Raw genomic sequence first — 21,180 nt, 5'->3', positions numbered from 1 at the left:
AATTGATTTAATTTATTTATTGATAGTGTAGTGTTAGGTTTAATTGTAACTTAGGTTAGGATTTATTTTACAGGTAATTTTGTAATTATTTTAACTAGGTAGCTATTAAATAGTAAATAACTATTTAATAGCTATTGTACCTAGTTAAAATAAATACAAAGTTGTCTGTAAAATAAATATAAATTGTAAAATAGCTACAATATAATTATTTGTTATTTGTTTTAGTTTATTTTACAGGTAAGTATTTAGCTTTAAATAGGAATACTTTATTTAATAAGAGTTAATTTATTTAGTTAGAATAAAATTATATTTAACTTAGGGGGGTGTTAGGGTTAGGGTTAGACTTAGCTTTAGGGGTTAATACATTTATTAGAGTAGCGGCGAGGTCCGGTCGGCAGATTAGGGGTTAATACTTGAAGTTAGGTGTCGGCGATGTTAGGGAGGGCAGATTAGGGGTTAATACTATTTATTATAGGGTTTTTGAGGCGGGAGTGAGGCGGTTTAGGGGTTAATACATTTATTAGAGTAGCGGCGAGCTCCGGTCGGCAGATTAGGGGTTAATAAGTGTAGGTAGGTAGCGGCGACGTTGGGGGGGGCAGATTAGGGGTTAATAAATATAATATAGGGGTCGGCGGTGTTAGGGGCAGCAGATTACGGGTACATAGGGATAATGTAGGTTGCGGCGGTGTACGGAGAAGCAGATTAGGGGTTAATTGTGTAATGCAGGTGTCAGCGATAGCGGGGGCGGCAGATTAAGGGTTAATAAATGTAAGTTTAGGGGTGTTTAGACTCGGGGTTCATGTTAGGGTGTTAGGTGCAGACTTAGAAACTGTTTCCCCATAGGAAACAATGGGGCTGCGTTAGGAGCTTAACGCTGCTTTTTTGCTTTTTTTTCAGCCCAAACAGCCCCATTGTTTCCTATGGGGGAATCGTGCACAAGCACATTTTTCCAGCTAGCCACTACCGTAAGCAACTCTGGTATTGAGAGTTGAAGTGGCAGTAAATATGCCTGTACGCTCCCTTTTTGGAGCCTAACGCAGCCCTTCAGAGAACTCTCAATACCAGCGTTGTTTAAAAGGTGCGGGGGGGGGGGGGAAGGAGCGTTAGCTACGCGGGTCGTTACCGACAAAACTCTAAATCTAGCCGTTAGTGTTTAATGTCCCTTTAAGTTATGTTATTGCATTGCCAAATACTTTAACTTGTATGTTATAATGGAAATTCCCTACTAGGGTTAGTCTTGAGCATAACACTATTATAATTATAGATCTGCTGCAGAAGCAGCTTCAAAAGTACACAGAGATCCCCATTTACCCATGCTCTATCCAAATCATGTTTGTTTAATTTTTACTTAAAGGGACATGAAACCCAAACTTTTTCTTTCATGATTCAGATAAAGCAGGTGATTTTAAACAGTGTTTCCAATTCACTTCTATTATCTAATTTGTTTAGTTGTCTTAGTATCCCTTGTTAACTTAAAAGGGATACCTAGGTAGGCTCAGGAGCTCGTGATTGGTGGCTGCACATATATGCCTCATTATTGGCTCACCCAATGTGTTAACGAGCTCCCAGTAGTGCATTGCTGCTTGTTCAACAAATAATACCAAGAGAATTAAGCTATTTATATAATAGAAGTAAATTGGAAAGTTGTTTAAAATTGTATGTTCTTTCTGAACCAAGAGATAAAACAAATGGGTTTCATGTCCCTTTAAGAACAGAAGAACAGAGCAGGAAATTATTTTATATATTCATACCTCATCATAAAACAATGAAACATGTTTTAGTAAAAGTACATTTGCATTAGTATAATATAGTATATAAAATGACATGGTCATCATGAATTGAAATAAATTAATTAAAAAGAAACTCACTTGGTACCTCCCCTTCTTTGGTCATCCATTTACACAAGACTTCATAAGTCAGGAAATATATACCCATAGTAGGAACATCTCGTAAAGCTAAAGCAAATGATCCCCTGAAGAGACCAACAATTCCTTCCTCCCGGAAGACACAAATGGCGCAATGAGTTGGACCTTTATAAAGAGCCTGTAGATGACCTGGTTTTGGTTTCCGCTTTGTGGATTCTGTTTGGTTCTGCAACCTCACCTTGATAAGGTCAACAGGTGCAGTAAAATAAACCTGGGATTGTAGAAAACAAAACTCATGTTTATAACCTGTCTATAGATTATATAGATGCTCAGCATCATGCAGAATATTATGTACATGCATCAAAGTCTCATCCCTACCCAATGTGCCTAGAGCAGACCTCTCAACTGTCCCTATTTAATTCTGAGCTCTGTACTGCTGTCCCTCTGAGACAGCAATATGTCCATATTTGCAGAATTTTACGTAGGCCCACCACATGGAAATCTAGGAAAACCCACATACAATAGAATACACCCACTATACTACCAACTAGCTACCAGCAGCCCCCTCCTAACAAAACACTACCCCCTAAAACTCAAATATTGGCAGGTATTCTAGAGAGATATAGCTTCACCTTACTGATGAGGCCCACAGAAGGCCCAAAACAATCATCTGCTGGTGACATGTTCCTCGTTCAGAGGAGGATTGCCTTGTATTTCAGGGCTGGACCATCCTTTTTAGGTGGGATCAGATGGATATACTCCCCAGCTCTTGGCGAGTAGAAATTGAACTGGGTACAGAGAGATATAAATGCTGTATTTACACTGTGCCAGCAAATGTATTTCGTAATAATTGTATTAAAAGGACTTCATTTCTTAAAGGGATATGAAACACATATTTCTTTTTTTAAGACACAATGAGTCCACGGATAATCTTAATTACTAATGGGATATTCACCTCCTGGTCAGCAGGAGGAGGCAAAGAGCACCACAGCAGAGCTGTTAAATAGCTCCTCCCTTCCCTCCCACCACAGTCATTCTCTTTGCCTATGTTAGTGATAGGAAGAGGTAAAGTGAGGTATTAGTATAGATTCTCCAATCAATAGTTTATTATTTTTAAAGTAGTGCAAGATTGTGCTGCTTTGTTCTAGGGTGTAGCCGTAGTCCAAATCAGTCTCTTCAGTAGAGCAATGGTGGCTTTAGAGCAATGGGAACTTGTGGGACATAATTCTCACTGCGCCTCCCATATATTTATGCTGCCCTAATCCTGACAGCCTAAGTAAGATAACTCAGGCTTTATCTTTATCCACAGGGCTATGGGAGGGAGAGGACCTCCTAAACCTGCTGAGCTGCCCTGCTGTCGGGCAGATTTTAAAGGTAAGTGCTGACTTTTTTATCCTGGCTCTGAAGGAAGAGAAATTCAGGACAGAAGAAGTGTGGCACTTTAGTGGGACATATATCTCCTATTTTATATATGTAAAGGGGATCCTGTGACAGCATTGTATTAGCAGACACTGGGGCTGAGGAGAGTGGCTTCTCTGGGGGCTTTAATGGAAAGTATTTAATTCCTTGGACCGAACAGGGCTCAGGAGGGTTGTCTGCTTGGTGTACTACCTAACATCAAAGACAACATGATTTGGTACTACTATTTGCCCCCAGGCTTACTATGAAGGGTTCAGTTTTCTCCCGGTGGCCTATCCTTAAAAATATTATGGCGACCAGGAGAAAGTGTGTGGCAAAGCCCACAATGGGCGGGGTTATGTTTAACGCCTTTTTTGTGAGCGGCGCGATTCTAACCTGGGCTCCATTATTATAAGAAATCTGAATTGAGTGTTATCACGCCCATGAGGGGCGGAGCTATGTTTGAGGTCTAGCGCAGTACTGAATGTTTTCATTTACGCGGTTCCGGATAGTGCTACAGCAAATGCGCTCCGGATCTGTAAAGGAACATGAAGTGTTAAATGTGAATGAGCTTTATGAGTTATTCACTGAGGTGTAAGTGGGTACTACATCATTTGCTTGTTAATCTGGCTTATTTCTACACTCAAAAATAAAAAGTTACTGTTTAAAATTTAAGGAGACAGTAACGTTTTTTATCTGATAATCTTTATTATAAGAATTTCTACGGTTTATTTGTTTAATTCATTCTTTGTGACTTTGGAACAAGAGCACACAAGGAATAAAGATGCTTTTTAAATTTTTTTAAAGAGACAGTAAAATTTTTATTGAATTTACTCCTTCTAAGGCATTTGCTGTTTAGGAGTCTGTTGACTATGGTCAATCTATGCCACAAATTTCTCCTATAGTGTCCCACAAAGTTTTATGGCCCACATGCATTGCCCTGCGCTTCCTCTCACACTCCACCTGGAGTTGCTCTGCATGTCATACATTATCTATTTTTCCCACGAGGTAGAAAACATTTCTAACGGAATTATTTTCATTCATTTAGAAAATAGAAAATTGTTTGATTCAATAGTTGATATTACGAATGGTTTTCCCTGTTACCTGAAAGAGGAAGCTAATTAGGGATTATCTGAGAGAGAATTATCAGACTCAGATGGAATAATGTATTTATTTGATGCTGAAGTTGTTTTATTCAGATGTGGTGGAGATGACATCTCTTCCACCTTGGAGATTTCTGTTGCGGCCTTCTGATTCAGGGGCCCTTCCTTCACCCAAATCTAGTTTCTCTGAAGCTGACTGCTTGTAGATTGAACGCTTGATTTTATTCAAGCGGGGTTTTCTGATTCGGTCATAGAGACCATGATTCAGGCTCGTAAAACTGTAACTAGAAGGATTTACCATAAGATTTGGCGTAAATCCTAGGGCTACTCATGGAGTAGAGTTAGGATTCCTAGAATTTTGTCTTTTCTCCAGGAAGGTTTAGAGAAAGGTTTATCAACGAGTTCCCTAAAGGGTCAAATCTCAACTTTATCTATCTTATTACACTAACGTCTGGCGGATGTCCCATAAGTTCAGTCTTTTTGTCAGGCCTTGGGCAGGATCAGGCCTGTATTCAAACCAGTTACTCCTCCATGGAGTCTAAATTTCTTTTTCAGTTTGAGCCTATGCATTCCTTAGATGTTAAAGTGTCAGTAAACCTCAAAAATAATGTTATATAATTCTGCACATAGTGCAGAATTATATAACATTATATTAGCGCAAACTTTATAAAACATAATATTCCCTTTTAATTTTTTAAAACAACGGCTGTTTTACAGACCCGCTCTCTGTGCTCTTCTGAGCGGGTCTGTTTTTTTTCACACAGCGCATCGGGCCAGCTGTATAGTCACAGCCCGGCCTGACCGCGCCATAACACTAAGTGCAGCTCGCTCCTGCTCTGTCTGACAGCAGGAGCGAGCTGCACTGTGTATAATGGTGCGGTCGGGCCGGGCTGTGACTATACAGCTGGCCCGATGCGCTGTGTAAAAAAACAGACCCGGTCAGAAGAGCACAGAGAGCGGGTCTGTAAAACAGCCGTTGTTTTAAAAAATTAAAAGGGAATATTATGTTTTATAAAGTTTGCGCTAATATAATTGTTACGGTTACCCTTAGTCTCGCTGAGAGATGGACCGCTTAGTAGCCTGGATTCCTATTGCTGAAGAGGGGAGAAACTGCTTTCCATAGTATTCTATATGAGTCTCGCAAATGTAGAATAATCCCCCTTAGCTGTAGTACAGCTAGGATACCCTTCTGCCCACAAAAACGAGTCAACGCTGTGATTGAGGGACAACCAAGAACTGAGGACTGGGATGCCCAGCCTGCTTTTTATTTAGGTTACATGCACACAGGGCACTCCCAGGGGGGAAGCATAAAATCCCCCATCACACATTTAGACAAAGCCCTTGGACAGGCCACCGCAGATAACAAGTACACACAAGAAAACAATTGAGTCCTTCTTATCACCTAGCAGTGAATGCTTATCACAAACTTAATTACAGTACACAATATGCTAGGAAACCTGCCTCAGAAAATAGTTTTCTCAAAACTGAACAGAGTTAACCCTTTATGAAATGATACTTGTTACAGTTTTCTTGGAGCCCTTCTTAGGCGCTGGCTTGGCTGGTTCAGGCATTGCTGCTGGGAAATAAGTTTCTTCACAACAAAATAACTAATGCTTCTGTAACAGTGCTCCCTTTCTGTGGAACACTCTGGCAGACACGGTCTGACCCCTTTTCGGGGCAGACTAAGGCTGTCCAGACCGCTGGTTATGCGGGGCTGAGGTCGGTTTGTCTGGACAACCCGTCGGCGTTGCCATTCTGTTTCCCAGGTCTGTAAGTAATGGTGAAATTGAAGGGTTGCAACGATAAACTCCAACGTAATAGCCTGCCATTATCTCCAGAGACCCGGTTCAGCCACACCAACGGGTTATGGTCGGTGACCAGAGTGAACTCCTGCCCATATAAATAGGGAGTCAATTTCTTTAATGCCCACACCAAAGCCAAACACTCCTTTTCGACCGCTGCATAGCTGACTTCGCGGGGCAGGAGCTTCCGGCTGATGTAGGCAACTGGATGCTCCCCTCCATCTTCGCCTACTTGGCTGAGGACGGCTCCCAGCCCGAACATGGAAGCATCTGTATGGACGATAAAACGTTGGTTAAGGGCTGGAGCCGCCAAGACAGGAGCGTTAATTAGAGCATTTTTGAGAGCCTGGAAAGCCGTTTCACAGTGGGGAGACCACAGGACCTGTCGAGGTAAGTTCTTCTTGGTCAAGTCAGTCAGGGGTTTGGCAAGTGTGCTGTAGTCTGGTACGAACCGTCTATAGTACCCTGCCGTGCCCAGGAAGGCTAGGACCTGAGTCTTAGTGATGGGGGTGGGCCAATTGGCGACAGCTTCTATCTTGGCCGGCTCTGGTCGCTGCTTTCCACACCCCACCCGGTGACCCAGGTACTGTACCTCGGCCATCCCAAAGTGGCATTTTTCTGGCTTCAGAGTCAGGCCAGCAGCCCGGATCTGATCCAGAACCATTCCTATGTGAGCTAAGTGGTCCTCCCATGACTCACTGTGGATCGCTATGTCGTCCAGGTAGGCGCAAGCAAAACTCTGGAAGCCATCCAGGAGCCTATCCACCAAGCGCTGGAATGTAGCTGGGGCATTCTTCATCCCAAACGGCATTACCCTAAACTGATATAAGCCGAATGGGGTGACGAATGCCGACTTGGGGATAGCCTCCGGGGCCAGGGGAATCTGCCAGTAACCTTTGCAGAGGTCAATAGTGGTCAGGTAATTTCCCCTGGCTATACGATCGAGTAGCTCGTCTACCCTGGGCATAGGGTAAGCGTCCGTCACGGTCTTTTCATTGAGCCTCCGATAGTCTACGCAGAACCGGGTGGTCCCATCTTTCTTGGGCACCAAGACAACTGGGGAGGCCCAGGGACTATCGGAGGGCTCAATTACCCTGAGTTGGAGCATCTCATCGATCTCCTTCTTCATTCCTATCCTAACTGCTTCGGGGATTCGGTACGGAGCCTGGCGCAAGGGAGCTTGTCCCGGAGTATCTACCTGGTGGGTGGTTAAAGTAGTGTACCCTGGCTTCGGGGAGAAGGTGAGGTGTTTGGACTGTAGGAGTTGGTTGAGCTGCTCCCTTTCAGTGGGGCTAAGTCGGTCTCCTATCTGAACCTGAGCCACTATACCTGTGGGGAGACTCTTTTCTAATAGGTCTGGAATGGGTAGACTGTCGGGGCCTTCCTGAGGGGAACAACATGCGGCCGTCACGTTCTCTGGTCGCTCAAAATATTCCTTGAGCATGTTTACATGGAATGTCTTTCTAAGATTGTTGTCGTGGCAGCTAGCTATCACATAAGTGGTGTCTCCCCTTTTCTCTACGATCTGGTAGGGGCCCTGCCAGGACGCCTGCAATTTGTCTGTCTTCACCGGCTTAAGTACTAACACCTTTTGTCCTATGGTAAAGATTCTCTTTCGGGCCCCCCGATCGTACCATACTTTCTGTCTTCTCTGGGCCGACTGGAGATTAGCCCGCACGGATTTGGCTAATTGCTCCATTCGGTCCCTGAGTTCCAGCACGTATGGCACAATGGGGACACCGTCAGTCTCCATCTCTCCCTCCCAGTGCTCCCGGATCAGGTTTAGGGGTCCCCGTACCTTTCTTCCGTAGAGCAACTCGAAGGGAGAGAACCCTGTCGTTTCCTGGGGCACCTCCCGATAAGCAAAAAGGAGGTGCGGCAGGAAGCGTTCCCAGTCTCGGTATTCCTGAGTGAACGTCTTGAGCATTTGCTTGAGGGTCCCATTGAACCTCTCACACAGCCCGTTCGTCTGGGGGTGGTATGGGGAGCTCAGGAGGGACTTAATTTTGCAAACCTGCCAGAGTTGTTGGGTCAATTCAGCCGTAAATTGGGTGCCTCGGTCGGATAGGATTTCTTTTGGAAATCCTACCCGGGAGAACACCTGTACTAGTGCATTCGCTACCGTATCCGCTTGTATGTTGGATAGGGCGACAGCCTCTGGGTACCTGGTAGCGTAGTCCACTACGGTAAGAATGTAGCGCTTACCGGAGGGACTGGGGTAGCCAGTGGTCCCACTAGGTCAATAGCAACCCGGCTGAAGGGTTCCTCTACAATGGGCATATTTACTAGATGGGCTTTAGGGTGATCGCCTCGCCTTCCTACTCGTTGACACACATAGCAGGTGTTACAGTAAGTTCTAACGTCAGCGTGTACCCCTGGCCAAAAGAACGTGTGAGTAATGCGGTATAGGGTACGGGTTACAGCTAGGTGGCCTGCTAAGGGGATGTCGTGGCCTATCTTGAGGATTTCTTGACGGTATTTGTGGGGCACTACCAGCTGTCGCCTACGCTGTCCCCTTTTCTCTGTCCAGCGGTATAGTTTCCCTTTTTCCCATAAGAATGTTTCATTATCTGCCCCGCCCCCTCCGGTCTCTGCTCGTTCCCGGTACTTTTGTAAGGTCGGGTCAGTCTTAGACTCTGTCTCGAAAGCATCTGGGGTGTCCCAGGGTATGGGGCCTAACATGTCAGGCAAGGTCGGGGTAGGTCTTACCTGTGTCTCCCGCACTGGTGAGAGTTCTCGCTCCGTCCGGGCTTGGGCCCGTGTAGTCACTGGGTCCGCCTCGTTGTTGCATACTGGAGCATAGGCAGAAGTCATGGGGCCCAAATCATTGCCCAGTAGTACTTCGGCAGGTAAATTATCCATTATGCCCACGTTCACAGCCCCCTTTCCCGCTCCCCAATCAAGATGCACTTTAGCTGTTGGAATTTTGTACACATCCCCCCCCGCCACTCTAACGGCCACAGTCTGTCCAGATCGCTTGTGCTCCGGCACCAAATGACTCTGTACCAGCGTGATAGTAGCCCCTGTGTCTCTCAATCCCTCGGTAGATCGCCCCTCGAGCCATACCTTCTGCCGATGGTGCTGGCGGTTATCTGAGGCAGCATATACAGGGTCCGCCTCGTGAAGCGGCCCCAAATATTCCTCCATAGGGGCCTCTTGGTTAACACAGAGGGTCCGGGCCGGACGATATGCCCCAGAGGGGTAATTGTAATTCCTGGGTGTCTGGTGCGTATTAAGGGGGCAGCTAGCCATGAAATGCCCTGGTTGCTTGCATCGGTGGCAAGTCGGTCTGGGACGCTCAGAGCTGTTATTGGGTGGTCCTGAGTGTCGGGCGGGCCCTGCGGGCACCGGGGCTCGGAATTCAGCACGAGGGGGTGCACGGTAAACCTCTCTGGGTTCGTGAAGACGGGAGTCATAATGTTCATCGGCCAATTTGGCTGCTTCTTCTAAGGTAGAAGGTCGCCTGTCTTGCAGCCATTCCTTCCCTTGCTGTTCCATGCCATTATAAAAATGTTCTAAGAGAAACAATTGTAAAATTTCCTCACCAGTCACCGCTTTACTTCCGCTCATCCAGTGATTTGCCGCTCTCCGCATTCGGTGCGCCCATTCCATATGGGTATCGTTAGGCTTCTTTTTCGTGCCCCGAAACTGTCGGCGATACGCGTCCGGAGTTACTGCGTACCGTCGCAACAGTGTCTCCTTAACTAGCTCATACTGTGTCACTTCCTCAGCACCCAGAGTACGAAAGGCTTCCAGGGCTCGCCCGGATAGTTTCCCAGACAATATCGTGGGCCACTCCCTGTTGGGAATCTGGTGCAGGGCACATTGCCTTTCGAAGTCCGCCAAATATTCATCAATCCCTGTCTCGCTCTCTAGGAAGGGTCGAAATGCCGCATAGGGTATCTTGGGCCTCCCAGCATTTTCGACAGGGATGATTACCTGCGGGGCTTCAGCATTGCGGTGTGCGTTCGCTAGGTTGAGTTCGTGGGCTCGAGTCTCTCGTATATCCTTGTCCGCTTCCGCCATCAACTGCTGTACCAATTCCATGGAGGGGTTCGGCCCGTACAGTGAGAGCCTCTCCCGAACAATCCTGGTTTTTTCGTCACTAATCGTGGTCGGTGTTTCCGCCATTGTGAAGCTCTGATCCAGTTCGGTCAATTCTGCGATCAGCTCTCTCCTCGGCCGGTTGCTGGCGTACCCCCCTCTGCTTTCAAGTAAATCCTTTAGGGTTGTACGCTTCAATTTTTCGTAAGCGCTCTCCATCCGTTCTGTACCTCTCCTAGGAAATCCAGGAAAAATCCCACCGCTGCCGCCAAATGTTACGGTTACCCTTAGTCTCGCTGAGAGATGGACCGCTTAGTAGCCTGGATTCCTATTGCTGAAGAGGGGAGAAACTGCTTTCTATAGTATTCTATATGAGTCTCGCAAATGTAGAATAATCCCCCTTAGCTGTAGTACAGCTAGGATACCCTTCTGCCCACAAAAACGAGTCAACGCTGCGATTGAGGGACAACCAAGAACTGAGGACTGGGATGCCCAGCCTGCTTTTTATTTAGGTTACATGCACACAGGGCACTCCCAGGGGGGGAAGCATAAAATCCCCCATCACACATTTAGACAAAGCCCTTGGACAGGCCACCGCAGATAACAAGTACACACAAGAAAACAATTGAGTCCTTCTTATCACCTAGCAGTGAATGCTTATCACAAACTTAATTACAGTACACAATATGCTAGGAAACCTGCCTCAGAAAATAGTTTTCTCAAAACTGAACAGAGTTAACCCTTTATGAAATGATACTTGTTACAGTTTTCTTGGAGCCCTTCTTAGGCGCTGGCTTGGCTGGTTCAGGCATTGCTGCTGGGAAATAAGTTTCTTCACAACAAAATAACTAATGCTTCTGTAACAATAATGTTATATAATTCTGCACTATGTGCAGAATTATATAACATTATTTTTGAGGGTTTACTGTCCCTTTAAGTTGTTATCTTGGAAGGTTTTATTTCTGGTGGCTATTTCTTTTGCTCGGAGAGTGTCAGAACTCTCGGCATTACAGTATGAGTCTCCTTATCTTTTTTTCCATGCAGATAAGGTAGTTTTGCATACCAAATTAGGATTTCTTCCTAAGGTTGTTTCTGATCGGAACATTAATCAGGAGATTGTTGTGCCTTCCTTGTGTCCTAATCCTTCTTTTAAGAAGGAAAGACTTTTGCGCAATTTGGACGTGATCCGTGCTTTAAAGTTTTACCTGCAGGCGACTAAGGATGCTATGACTACGGCTATCGCCGAAACGCGTAAGCAATAGAGGGTGCTACGCTATCTGTTGTTAATGTTGTTAATTATGAGTTTTAAAGATGAGCTGTAAGCTAAATAAAAGCTAAGTTTTATTTATACCTATTTCGCCTGGTGCTCCTCTCTACTTTGATCGCAAGATCGAGATATCTGACAAAGTACTACGAAGGGATTTGGAGTGAGCACAGGCACCAAAGAAAGTAAAGAAAACAAAGAAAACAAAGATATTATCGACAAACCCTGTGACAAAGAAAGAAAGGATTTCCTTTGTATGCTGTGGTCTAAACAACCATTCAAAGAACAAAGTCTAAGAGCCGAAGCGGCATTTGACCGTCACAGGTGTGACCGAGGAGGGAGCGCGAGCCCCTTTGCAGCTGATGCCTGACGGATTTGGGGCGACTCCTGTGGACCGGCACACATAGACGAGACGCAAGACACGGCACAAGCAGCGGTGAGAGGTACTCACCATTTCCGCAAGGAGCGGGTAAGAATCTGCACGACTAAACACACGAATGGTTTTTGTTTCACCACAGCAGATTGACATTATCACCAAGTGTTGTTTTTGAACACAGCAACACAATATCATCACATTAGAGCTATACTAAGCCATAGGAAATATCCTGGATCACAGGCTGATATATGATACAAAAAGTGATTTACATAGTCTTTTGGTGCTTGGACTCACATTGTGTTCATATTTGACTAAGGACTTTCGTCAGTCTTCTTCTTTGATTGTGGTTTTCTCAGGAAAACACAAGGGAAAGAAAGCTACGGCTACTTCTCTTTCTTTTTAGCTGAAGAGCATTGTACGTTTTTGCATATGAGACTGCTGGACAGCAGCCTCCTGACTGAATTACGGTTCATTCCACAAGGGCTGTTGCTTCCTCATGGGCATTCACGAATGAAGCTTCTGTGGAACAGATTTGCAAGGCTGTGACTTGGTCCTCTCTTCACACTTTTTCAAAGTTTTACAAATTTGATACCTTTGCCTCGGAGAAAGGTTCTTCAAGCAGTGGTGCCTTCCGTTTAAGTTTAAGTTCCCTGTCTTGTCCCTCCCGTATCATCTGTGTACTCTAGCTTGGGTATTAAATCCCATTAGTAATTAAGATGATCCGTGGACTCATTGTGTCTTAAAAAAGAAAAGAAAATTTATGCTTACCTGTTAAATGTATTTCTTTTTTGACACGATGAGTCCACGGCCCGCCCTGTTCTTTTAGACAGATTGTGGGTTATTGTAAACTTCAGACACCTCTGCACCTTGGCTTTTCCTTTCTCTTCCTAACTTCGGTTGAATGACTGGAGTGGGAGGGAAGGGAGGAGCTATTTAACAGCTCTGCTGTGGTGCTCTTTGCCTCCTCCTGCTGACTAGGAGGTGAATATCCCATTATCTGTGGACTCATCGTGTCATGATTATAATAGAACATACAATTTCCTTCTATTGGCAGTGAGAGTCCATGAGACCATTCTAAACCTATAGGAATTACTCAATCTAGCCACCAGGAGGAGGCAAAGACACACCAAACAAGACTATAAATATCCCTCCCACTTCCCCTACCCTCCCAGTAGTTATTTACCTTGTATGTTGGAGGTAGGCAGGTAGAAGAGCTCTGTAAAAGAAGAAATTAAGTTTAACATGTATAGGCTCAGTAGAGCTGTAGATCATATATCCATATAAATCTCAATAGGGTATTGGTGTATATAACACTGGTCGGTGCTTGGTCTCCCATGCCACTTTCCAGTCTAACCTTAATTCCCTGTTTGATAACGCAGTGTGTTTCACACTAAATTACAGACTTATTATGGGAAGTTGACCCCTCTTTCATGTCATAGGAAGTTGTCCCTCTCTTTCAAAGAGGTGGTTCTAAGTCTTGTCCCTGCATCATAAATAGTGTAATGTGCACAATTTGGCCCCTTGATGACAGGCAGTATCATGCAATTAGCAACTAGTGCAATGGACTCCCAACCATACTTCAAACATAAGGCTGAGAGGGGTGCGCTTCATGCAAGCTGATATGCAGGACATGGACAAGTATTCTGTCCTAGTTTGGACCTTACAACACCAAAATATTTGTTATCAGTGGTGTTTGTGATATGGCCACGCCAGACATAGCTACTGATTCTCCGTTGACTTAGGTCACTATTGTACAGGCCCCTCCGCCATTTGGTGTGGTAACGCCATTACTGCAGACCTCAGACCTTTATTTGGTACAGGCCACAGCGGGGGTAGGAGACACTAATTCCCACCGTCAGCAGCGCTTCCATGCCATTTACGCTCCAGATCCACTGCTCAACAGTCCTGTGGGAGAGAGGTAGCAACGTTGCTTGGCCAGTCCATAGATAGTAAGACACCCTAAACGGGCCTTGAAAGGGGACAGTTGTTCGTTGCATTGGGACCCAGATACCCCGCTGCGAGGTTTAAAATTGTTACTACAATCTTTATTTCACTCCACGTATAATGGACAACTCTATTCTAATAGAGAGTCTGGAAGAATCCATTGACAACAGTAAATGCATGATGTCTTATTCAGGAGGCCCAAGTGGACAGACTGTGGAGGAGCTCCCACATGCCCTGTCTCCAGCAGGTCCTCTGGTGGCTTCTCAAGCTTCGACTGACGTGGACATCCCTGTCCAACAGCCTATATATGCAACTTTAGTTGCCCTTGAGTGCTGTGTAGCGAGTGGCCTGACCCCGGCTGGGGTAAGCCTTTTACCCAAGGACCTCATGGCTTGTATACAGGCTGCTGGGTCTGCTGCTCTGAGTGCTAGCCAGGTATCAGAGAAGAGGAAGAGAAAAGTTAAGCATTGTTTCTTCTGTTAAGTGTGATCAGTCCACGGGTCATCATTACTTCTGGGATATTACTCCTCCCCAACAGGAAGTGCAAGAGGATTCACCCAGCAGAGCTGCATATAGCTCCTCCCCTCTACGTCACTCCCAGTCATTCTCTTGCACCCAACGACTAGATAGGATGTGTGAGAGGACTATGGTGATTATACTTAGTTTTATATCTTCAATCAAAAGTTTGTTATTTTATAATAGCACCGGAGTGTGTTATTACCTCTCTGGCAGAGTTTGAAGAAGATTCTACCAGAGTTTTTACTATGATTTTAGCCGGAGTAGTTAAGATCATATTGCTGTTTCTCGGCCATCTGAGGAGAGGTAAACTTCAGATCAGGGGACAGCGGGCAGATTAATCTGCAAAGAGGTATGTAGCAGCTTTTATTTTCTGACAATGGAATTGATGAGAAAATCCTGCCATACCGATATAATGTCATGTATGTATATTTTACACTTCAGTATTCTGGGTAATGGTACTTCACTGGAATTACACTGTGTACATAAAACTTTTTAGCCTATTTTGCAGGGACTAACAACAGGCTTTTTAATAACTCTTAATTTATGTTAAACGTTTTTGCTGGAATGTAAAATCGTTTTCATTTTCTGAGGTACTGAGTGAATAAATGTTTGGGCACTATTTTTCCACTTGGCAGTTGCTTGATCCTAATTTCTGACAGTTTCTGATCTCTCTCACTGTTGTGTGTGAGGGGGAGGGGCCGTTTTTTGGCGCTTTTGCTACGCATCAAAAAATTTCAGTCAGCAGCTCATTGTATTTCCTGCATGATCCGGTTCATCTCTACAGAACTCAGGGGTCTTCAAAACTTGTTTTGAGGGAGGTAATTCTCACAGCAGAGCTGTGAGATTGTAGTTGACTGTGATAAAAAACGTTAGTTGTCTTTTGCTAATGGGAACAAACCTTTGCTAAAGTTGTGTTGTTTACAAGGATTGATGCTATAACTGTTTCAGTTTATTAATTTTCAACTGTCATAAATCTTCTGTGCTTCTTATAGGCACAGTACGTTTTCATAATATTTTACTAGAATTGTATTCCAAGTTGCAAGTTTATTTGCTGGTGTGTTAAACATGTCTGATTCAGAGGAAGATACCTGTGTTATTTGTTCCAATGCCAAAGTGGAGCCCAATAGAAATGTATGTACTAACTGTATTGATGCTACTTTAAATAAAAGTCAATCTGTACAAATTGAACAAATTTCACCAAACAGCGAGGGGAGAGTTATGCCGACTAACTCTCCTCACGTGTCAGTACCTGCATCTCCCGCTCGGGAGGTGCGCGATATTGTGGCGCCCAGTACATCTGGGCGGCCATTACAGATAACATTACAAGATATGGCTACTGTTATGACTGAAGTTTTGGCTAAATTACCAGAACTAAGAGGCAAGCGTGATCACTCTGGGGTGAGAACAGAGTGCGCTGATAATACTAGGGCCATGTCAGATACTGCGTCACAGCTTGCAGAACATGAGGACGGAGAGCTTCTGTCTGCGGCTGACGGTTCTGATCCAAACAGATTGGATTCAGATATTTCAAATTTTAAATTTAAGCTGGAGAACCTCCGTGTATTACTAGGGGAGGTGTTAGCGGCTCTGAATGATTGTAACACAGTTGCAATACCAGAGAAAATGTGTAGGTTGGATAAATATTTTGCGGTACCAACGAGTACCGACGTTTTTCCTATACCTAAAAGACTAACTGAAATTATTACTAAAGAGTGGGATAGACCAGGTGTACCGTTCTCACCACCTCCGATATTTAGAAAAATGTTTCCAATAGACGCCACCACACGGGACTTATGACAGACGGTCCCTAAGGTGGAGGGAGCAGTTTCTACTTTAGCTAAGCGTACCACTATCCCGGTGGAGGATAGCTGTGCCTTTTCAGATCCAATGGATAAAAAGTTAGAGGGTTACCTTAAGAAAATGTTTGTTCAACAAGGTTTTATATTGCAACCCCTTGCATGCATTGCGCCGGTCACGGCTGCAGCGGCATTCTGGATTGAGTCTCTGGAAGAGAACATTAGTTCAGCTACTCTGGGCGACATTACGGACAGGCTTAGAGTCCTTAAACTAGCTAATTCATTCATTTCGGAGGCCGTAGTACATTTAACTAAACTTACGGCTAAGAATTCAGGATTCGCCATTCAGGCACGCAGAGCGCTGTGGCTAAAATCCTGGTCAGCTGATGTTACTTCTAAGTCTAAATTACTTAATATACCTTTTAAAGGGCAGACCCTATTTGGGCCTGGTTTGAAAGAAATTATCGCTGACATTACAGGAGGTAAAGGCCATGCCCTGCCTCAAGACAGGGCCAAACCTAAGGCCAGACAGTCTAATTTTCGTTCCTTTCGGAATTTCAAAGCAGGAGCAGCATCAACTTCCTCTGCCCCAAAACAAGAAGGATCTGTTGCTCGCTACAGACAAGGCTGGAGACCTAACCAGTCTTGGAACAAGGGCAAGCAGGCCAGGAAACCTGCTGCTGCCCCTAAAACAGCATGAATTGAGGGCCCCCGATCCGGGATCGGATCTAGTGGGGGGCAGACTTTCTCTCTTCGCCCAGGCTTGGGCAAGAGATGTCCAGGATCCCTGGGCGCTAGAGATAATATCTCAGGGGTACCTTCTGGACTTCAAATACTCTCCTCCAAGAGAGAGATTTCATCTGTCAAGGTTGTCAACAAACCAAACAAAGAAAGAGGCGTTTCTACGCTGCGTACAAGAGCTCTTGTTAATGGGAGTAATCCATCCAGTTCCACGGTCGGAACAGGGACAAGGGTTTTACTCAAATCTGTTTGTGGTTCCCAAAAAAGAGGGAACTTTCAGACCAATCCTGGACTTAAAGATCCTAAACAAATTCCTAAGAGTTCCATAGTTCAAGATGGAGACTATTCGGACAATTTTACCCATGATCCAAAAGGGTCAGTACATGACCACTGTGGATTTAAAGGATGCTTACCTTCACATACCGATTCACAAAGATCATTACCGGTACCTAAGGTTTGCCTTCCTAGACAGGCATTACCAGTTTGTAGCTCTTCCATTCGGATTGGCTACAGCTCCAAGAATCTTCACAGGTTCTGGGTGCTCTTCTGGCGGTACTAAGACCGCGGGGAATCTCGGTAGCTCCGTACTTAGACGACATTCTGATACAAGCTTCAAGCTTTCAAACCGCCAAGTCTCATACAGAGTTAGTAATGGCATTTCTAAGGTCACATGGATGGAAGGTGAACGAAAAGAAAAGTTCACTCGTTCCACTCACAAGAGTTCCCTTTCTGGGGACTCTTATAGATTCTGTAGAAATGAAGATTTACCTGACAGAAGACAGGTTAACAAGACTTCAAAGTGCTTGCCGCACCCTTCATTCCATTCAACAACCGTCAGTGGCTCAATGCATGGAGGTAATCGGCTTGATGGTAGCGGCAATGGACATAGTACCCTTTGCACGCTTACACCTCAGACCACTGCAACTGTGCATGCTAAGTCAGTGGAATGGGGATTACTCAGACTTGTCCCTTTCTCTGAATCTGGATCAAGAGACCAGAAATTCTCTTCTATGGTGGCTTTCTCGGCCACATCTGTCCAGGGGGATGCCATTCAGCAGGCCAGACTGGACAATTGTAACAACAGACGCCAGCCTTCTAGGTTGGGGTGCCGTCTGGAATTCTCTGAAGGCTCAGGGACAATGGAGTCAGGAGGAGAGTCTCCTACCAATAAACATTCTGGAATTGAGAGCAGTTCTCAATGCCCTCCTGGCTTGGCCCCAGTTGACAACTCGGGGGTTCATCAGGTTTCAGTCGGACAACATCACGACTGTAGCTTACATCAACCATCAGGGAGGGACAAGAAGCTCCCTAGCAATGATGGAAGTAACAAAGATAATTCGCTGGGCAGAGTTTCACTCTTGCCACCTGTCAGCAATCCACATCCCGGGAGTGGAGAACTGGGAAGCGGATTTCTTAAGTCGTCAGACTTTTCATCCGGGGGAGTGGGAACTTCATCCGGAGGTCTTTGCCCAAATACTTCATCAGTGGGGCAAACCAGAGATAGATCTCATGGCGTCTCGACAGAACGCCAAGCTTCCTCGTTACGGGTCCAGATCCAGGGATCCAGGAGCAGTCCTGATAGATGCCCTGACAGCACCTTGGGACTTCAGGATGGCTTACGTGTTTCCACCCTTCCCGATGCTTCCTCGATTGATTGCCAGAATCAAACAGGAGAGAGCATCAGTGATTCTAATAGCACCTGCATGGACACGCAGGACTTGGTATGCAGACCTGGTGGACATGTCATCCTGTCCACCTTGGTCTCTACCTCTGAAACAGGACCTTCTGATACAGGGTCCTTTCAAACATCAAAATCTAACTTCTCTGAAGCTGACTGCTTGGAAATTGAACGCTTGATTTTATCAAAACGTGGTTTTTCTGAGTCAGTTATTGATACCCTAATACAGGCTAGGAAGCCTGTTACCAGAAGGATTTACCATAAGATATGGCGTAAATACCTATATTGGTGCGAATCCAAAGGTTACTCTTGGAGTAAGGTTAGGATTCCTAGGATATTGTCTTTTCTACAAGAAGGTTTAGAAAAGGGTTTATCTGCTAGTTCATTAAAGGGACAGATCTCAGCTCTGTCCATTCTGTTGCACAAACGTCTGTCAGAAGTTCCAGACGTTCAGGCTTTTTGTCAGGCTTTGGCCAGGATTAAGCCTGTGTTTAAAACTGTTACTCCGCCATGGAGTTTAAACCTTGTTCTTAACGTGTTACAAGGCGTTCCGTTTGAACCCCTTCATTCCATTGATATAAAGTTGTTATCTTGGAAAGTTTTATTTTTAATGGCTATTTCCTCGGCTCGAAGAGTCTCTGAGTTATCAGCCCTACATTGTGATTCTCCTTATTTGATTTTTCATTCGGATAAGGTAGTTCTGCGTACTAAACCTGGGTTCTTACCTAAGGTAGTCACTAACAGGAATATCAATCAAGAGATTGTTGTTCCTTCTTTGTGTCCAAATCCTTCTTCGAAGAAGGAACGTCTTCTGCACAATCTGGATGTAGTTCGTGCCCTAAAGTTTTATTTACAGGCAACTAAGGAATTTCGACAAACGTCTTCCCTGTTTGTCGTTTACTCTGGTCAGAGGAGAGGTCAAAAGGCTTCTGCTACCTCTCTTTCTTTCTGGCTTCATAGCATAATTCGTTTAGCCTATGAGACTGCTGGACAGCAGCCTCCTGAAATAATTACAGCTCATTCTACTAGAGCTGTGGCTTCCACTTGGGCCTTTAAGAATGAGGCCTCTGTTGAACAGATTTGCAAGGCTGCAACTTGGTCTTCGCTTCATACTTTTTCCAAATTTTACAAATTTGACACTTTTGCTTCCTCGGAGGCTATTTTTGGGAGAAAGGTTCTTCAGGCAGTGGTTCCTTCTGTATAAAGAGCCTGCCTATCCCTCCCGTCATCCGTGTACTTTTGCTTTGGTATTGGTATCCCAGAAGTAATGATGACCCGTGGACTGATCACACTTAACAGAAGAAAACATAATTTATGCTTACCTGATAAATTCCTTTCTTCTGTAGTGTGATCAGTCCACGGCCCGCCCTGTTTTTTAAGGCAGGTAAATATTTTTTTTTTTAATTTATACTCCAGTCACCACTTCACCCATGGCTTCTCCTTTCTCGTTGGTCCTTGGTCGAATGACTGGGAGTGACGTAGAGGGGAGGAGCTATATGCAGCTCTGCTGGGTGAATCCTCTTGCACTTCCTGTTGGGGAGGAGTAATATCCCAGAAGTAATGATGACCCGTGGACTGATCACACTACAGAAGAAAGGAATTTATCAGGTAAGCATAAATTATGTTTCTCCAGTACGTAGCCCAGGTGCAGTGGCGGAGGCCACTACCGACAGTTATAGGCAACCTTCTGAGGATGAACCCTTAGTTAGCTCTGAAGGAGAACTTCCTTCCTCTGACCATTCTGAAGAAGAGTCAGAAGAGGATTTTGAGGAGGGTACGATAAGGTTCAAAGTGGAGCAACTCAGACTCCTGCTGAAGAGGGTCTATCTACCCTGGGGGTCCCTGCAGGAAAGCCACCTGAGGAGGAACAGGATCAAGACTGGAATCAGTATTTAGACCTAAACCTAGGGCCCCTGACGTCTTTCCTGTACCCCCTGTTATCTCCGAAATCATGTCCAAAGAATGGGAAAAGCCAGATACAGTACTACTTCCTTTAGAGATCCTCTTGACAGAAAGCTTGAGGGATACCTTAGTAGGGTGTTTCTCCAGTCTGGCGCCCTGCTTCAACCATCAGTGGGAATAGCTGCAGTCACGGGGGCCACCAAGTTCTGGTGTGAATCTTTACAATCCCTAAGGCTGCCTTCATCAGGGACGCCATTCTGCAAATTATTTGCATTAATGCAAAGAAACTATAGTTTTGCGGTTCTGGTTAGGAGGGCCTTGTGGCTCAATTCGGGGTCAGTGGATAACGTGTCTAAATCTAGACTACTATCTGTCTTACAAGGGTAAGTTCCTGTTCAGTCCGAGTCTAGATTCATCATAGCCACAGTCACAGGTGGAAAGGGAGCTTTCCTATCACAGGACAAGAAATCTAAACCTAATGATCGTGTCTCTGGACTTTTTCATTCCTTTCATCTGAACAAGAATCACAGGAACACAGACGCGCCTAAGATGGAGTCACCCAGGGCTACCTGGAAGCCCACCCAGGGGTGGAATAAGAACAAACAGCCCAAGAAGACTTCCCAAGGTAACAAATCGGCATGATGGGATCGCCCCTGACCTGGGATCAGGTTGTATGGGGGGCAGACTTTCTCTGTTTCAGAGGGAATGGGTTCAGTCCGTCGAGGACCCTTGGGTGCTAGACATTGTT

The 21,180-nt window shown here is 45.1% G+C and overlaps 1 protein-coding gene across 2 annotated transcripts in view; it reads right to left on the bottom strand.

The window, feature by feature from the left end:
• SLC25A45 (solute carrier family 25 member 45) overlaps positions 1-21,180 on the bottom strand; it is a 204,048-nt gene that overhangs the window by 38,333 nt on the left and 144,535 nt on the right. For both annotated transcript variants that reach the window (XM_053720103.1, XM_053720104.1), the window contains exon 6: positions 1,869-2,136. In XM_053720103.1, coding sequence (XP_053576078.1) covers positions 1,869-2,136 — 268 coding nt within the window. The remainder of the gene's footprint in view (positions 1-1,868; positions 2,137-21,180) is intronic.

This window comes from Bombina bombina, chromosome 7 (assembly GCF_027579735.1).
Source record: "Bombina bombina isolate aBomBom1 chromosome 7, aBomBom1.pri, whole genome shotgun sequence".
Lineage (NCBI taxonomy): Eukaryota > Metazoa > Chordata > Amphibia > Anura > Bombinatoridae > Bombina > Bombina bombina.
The sequence above is the reverse complement of the archived record's forward strand: the minus strand, read 5'-3'. Positions and strand labels throughout refer to the sequence as shown.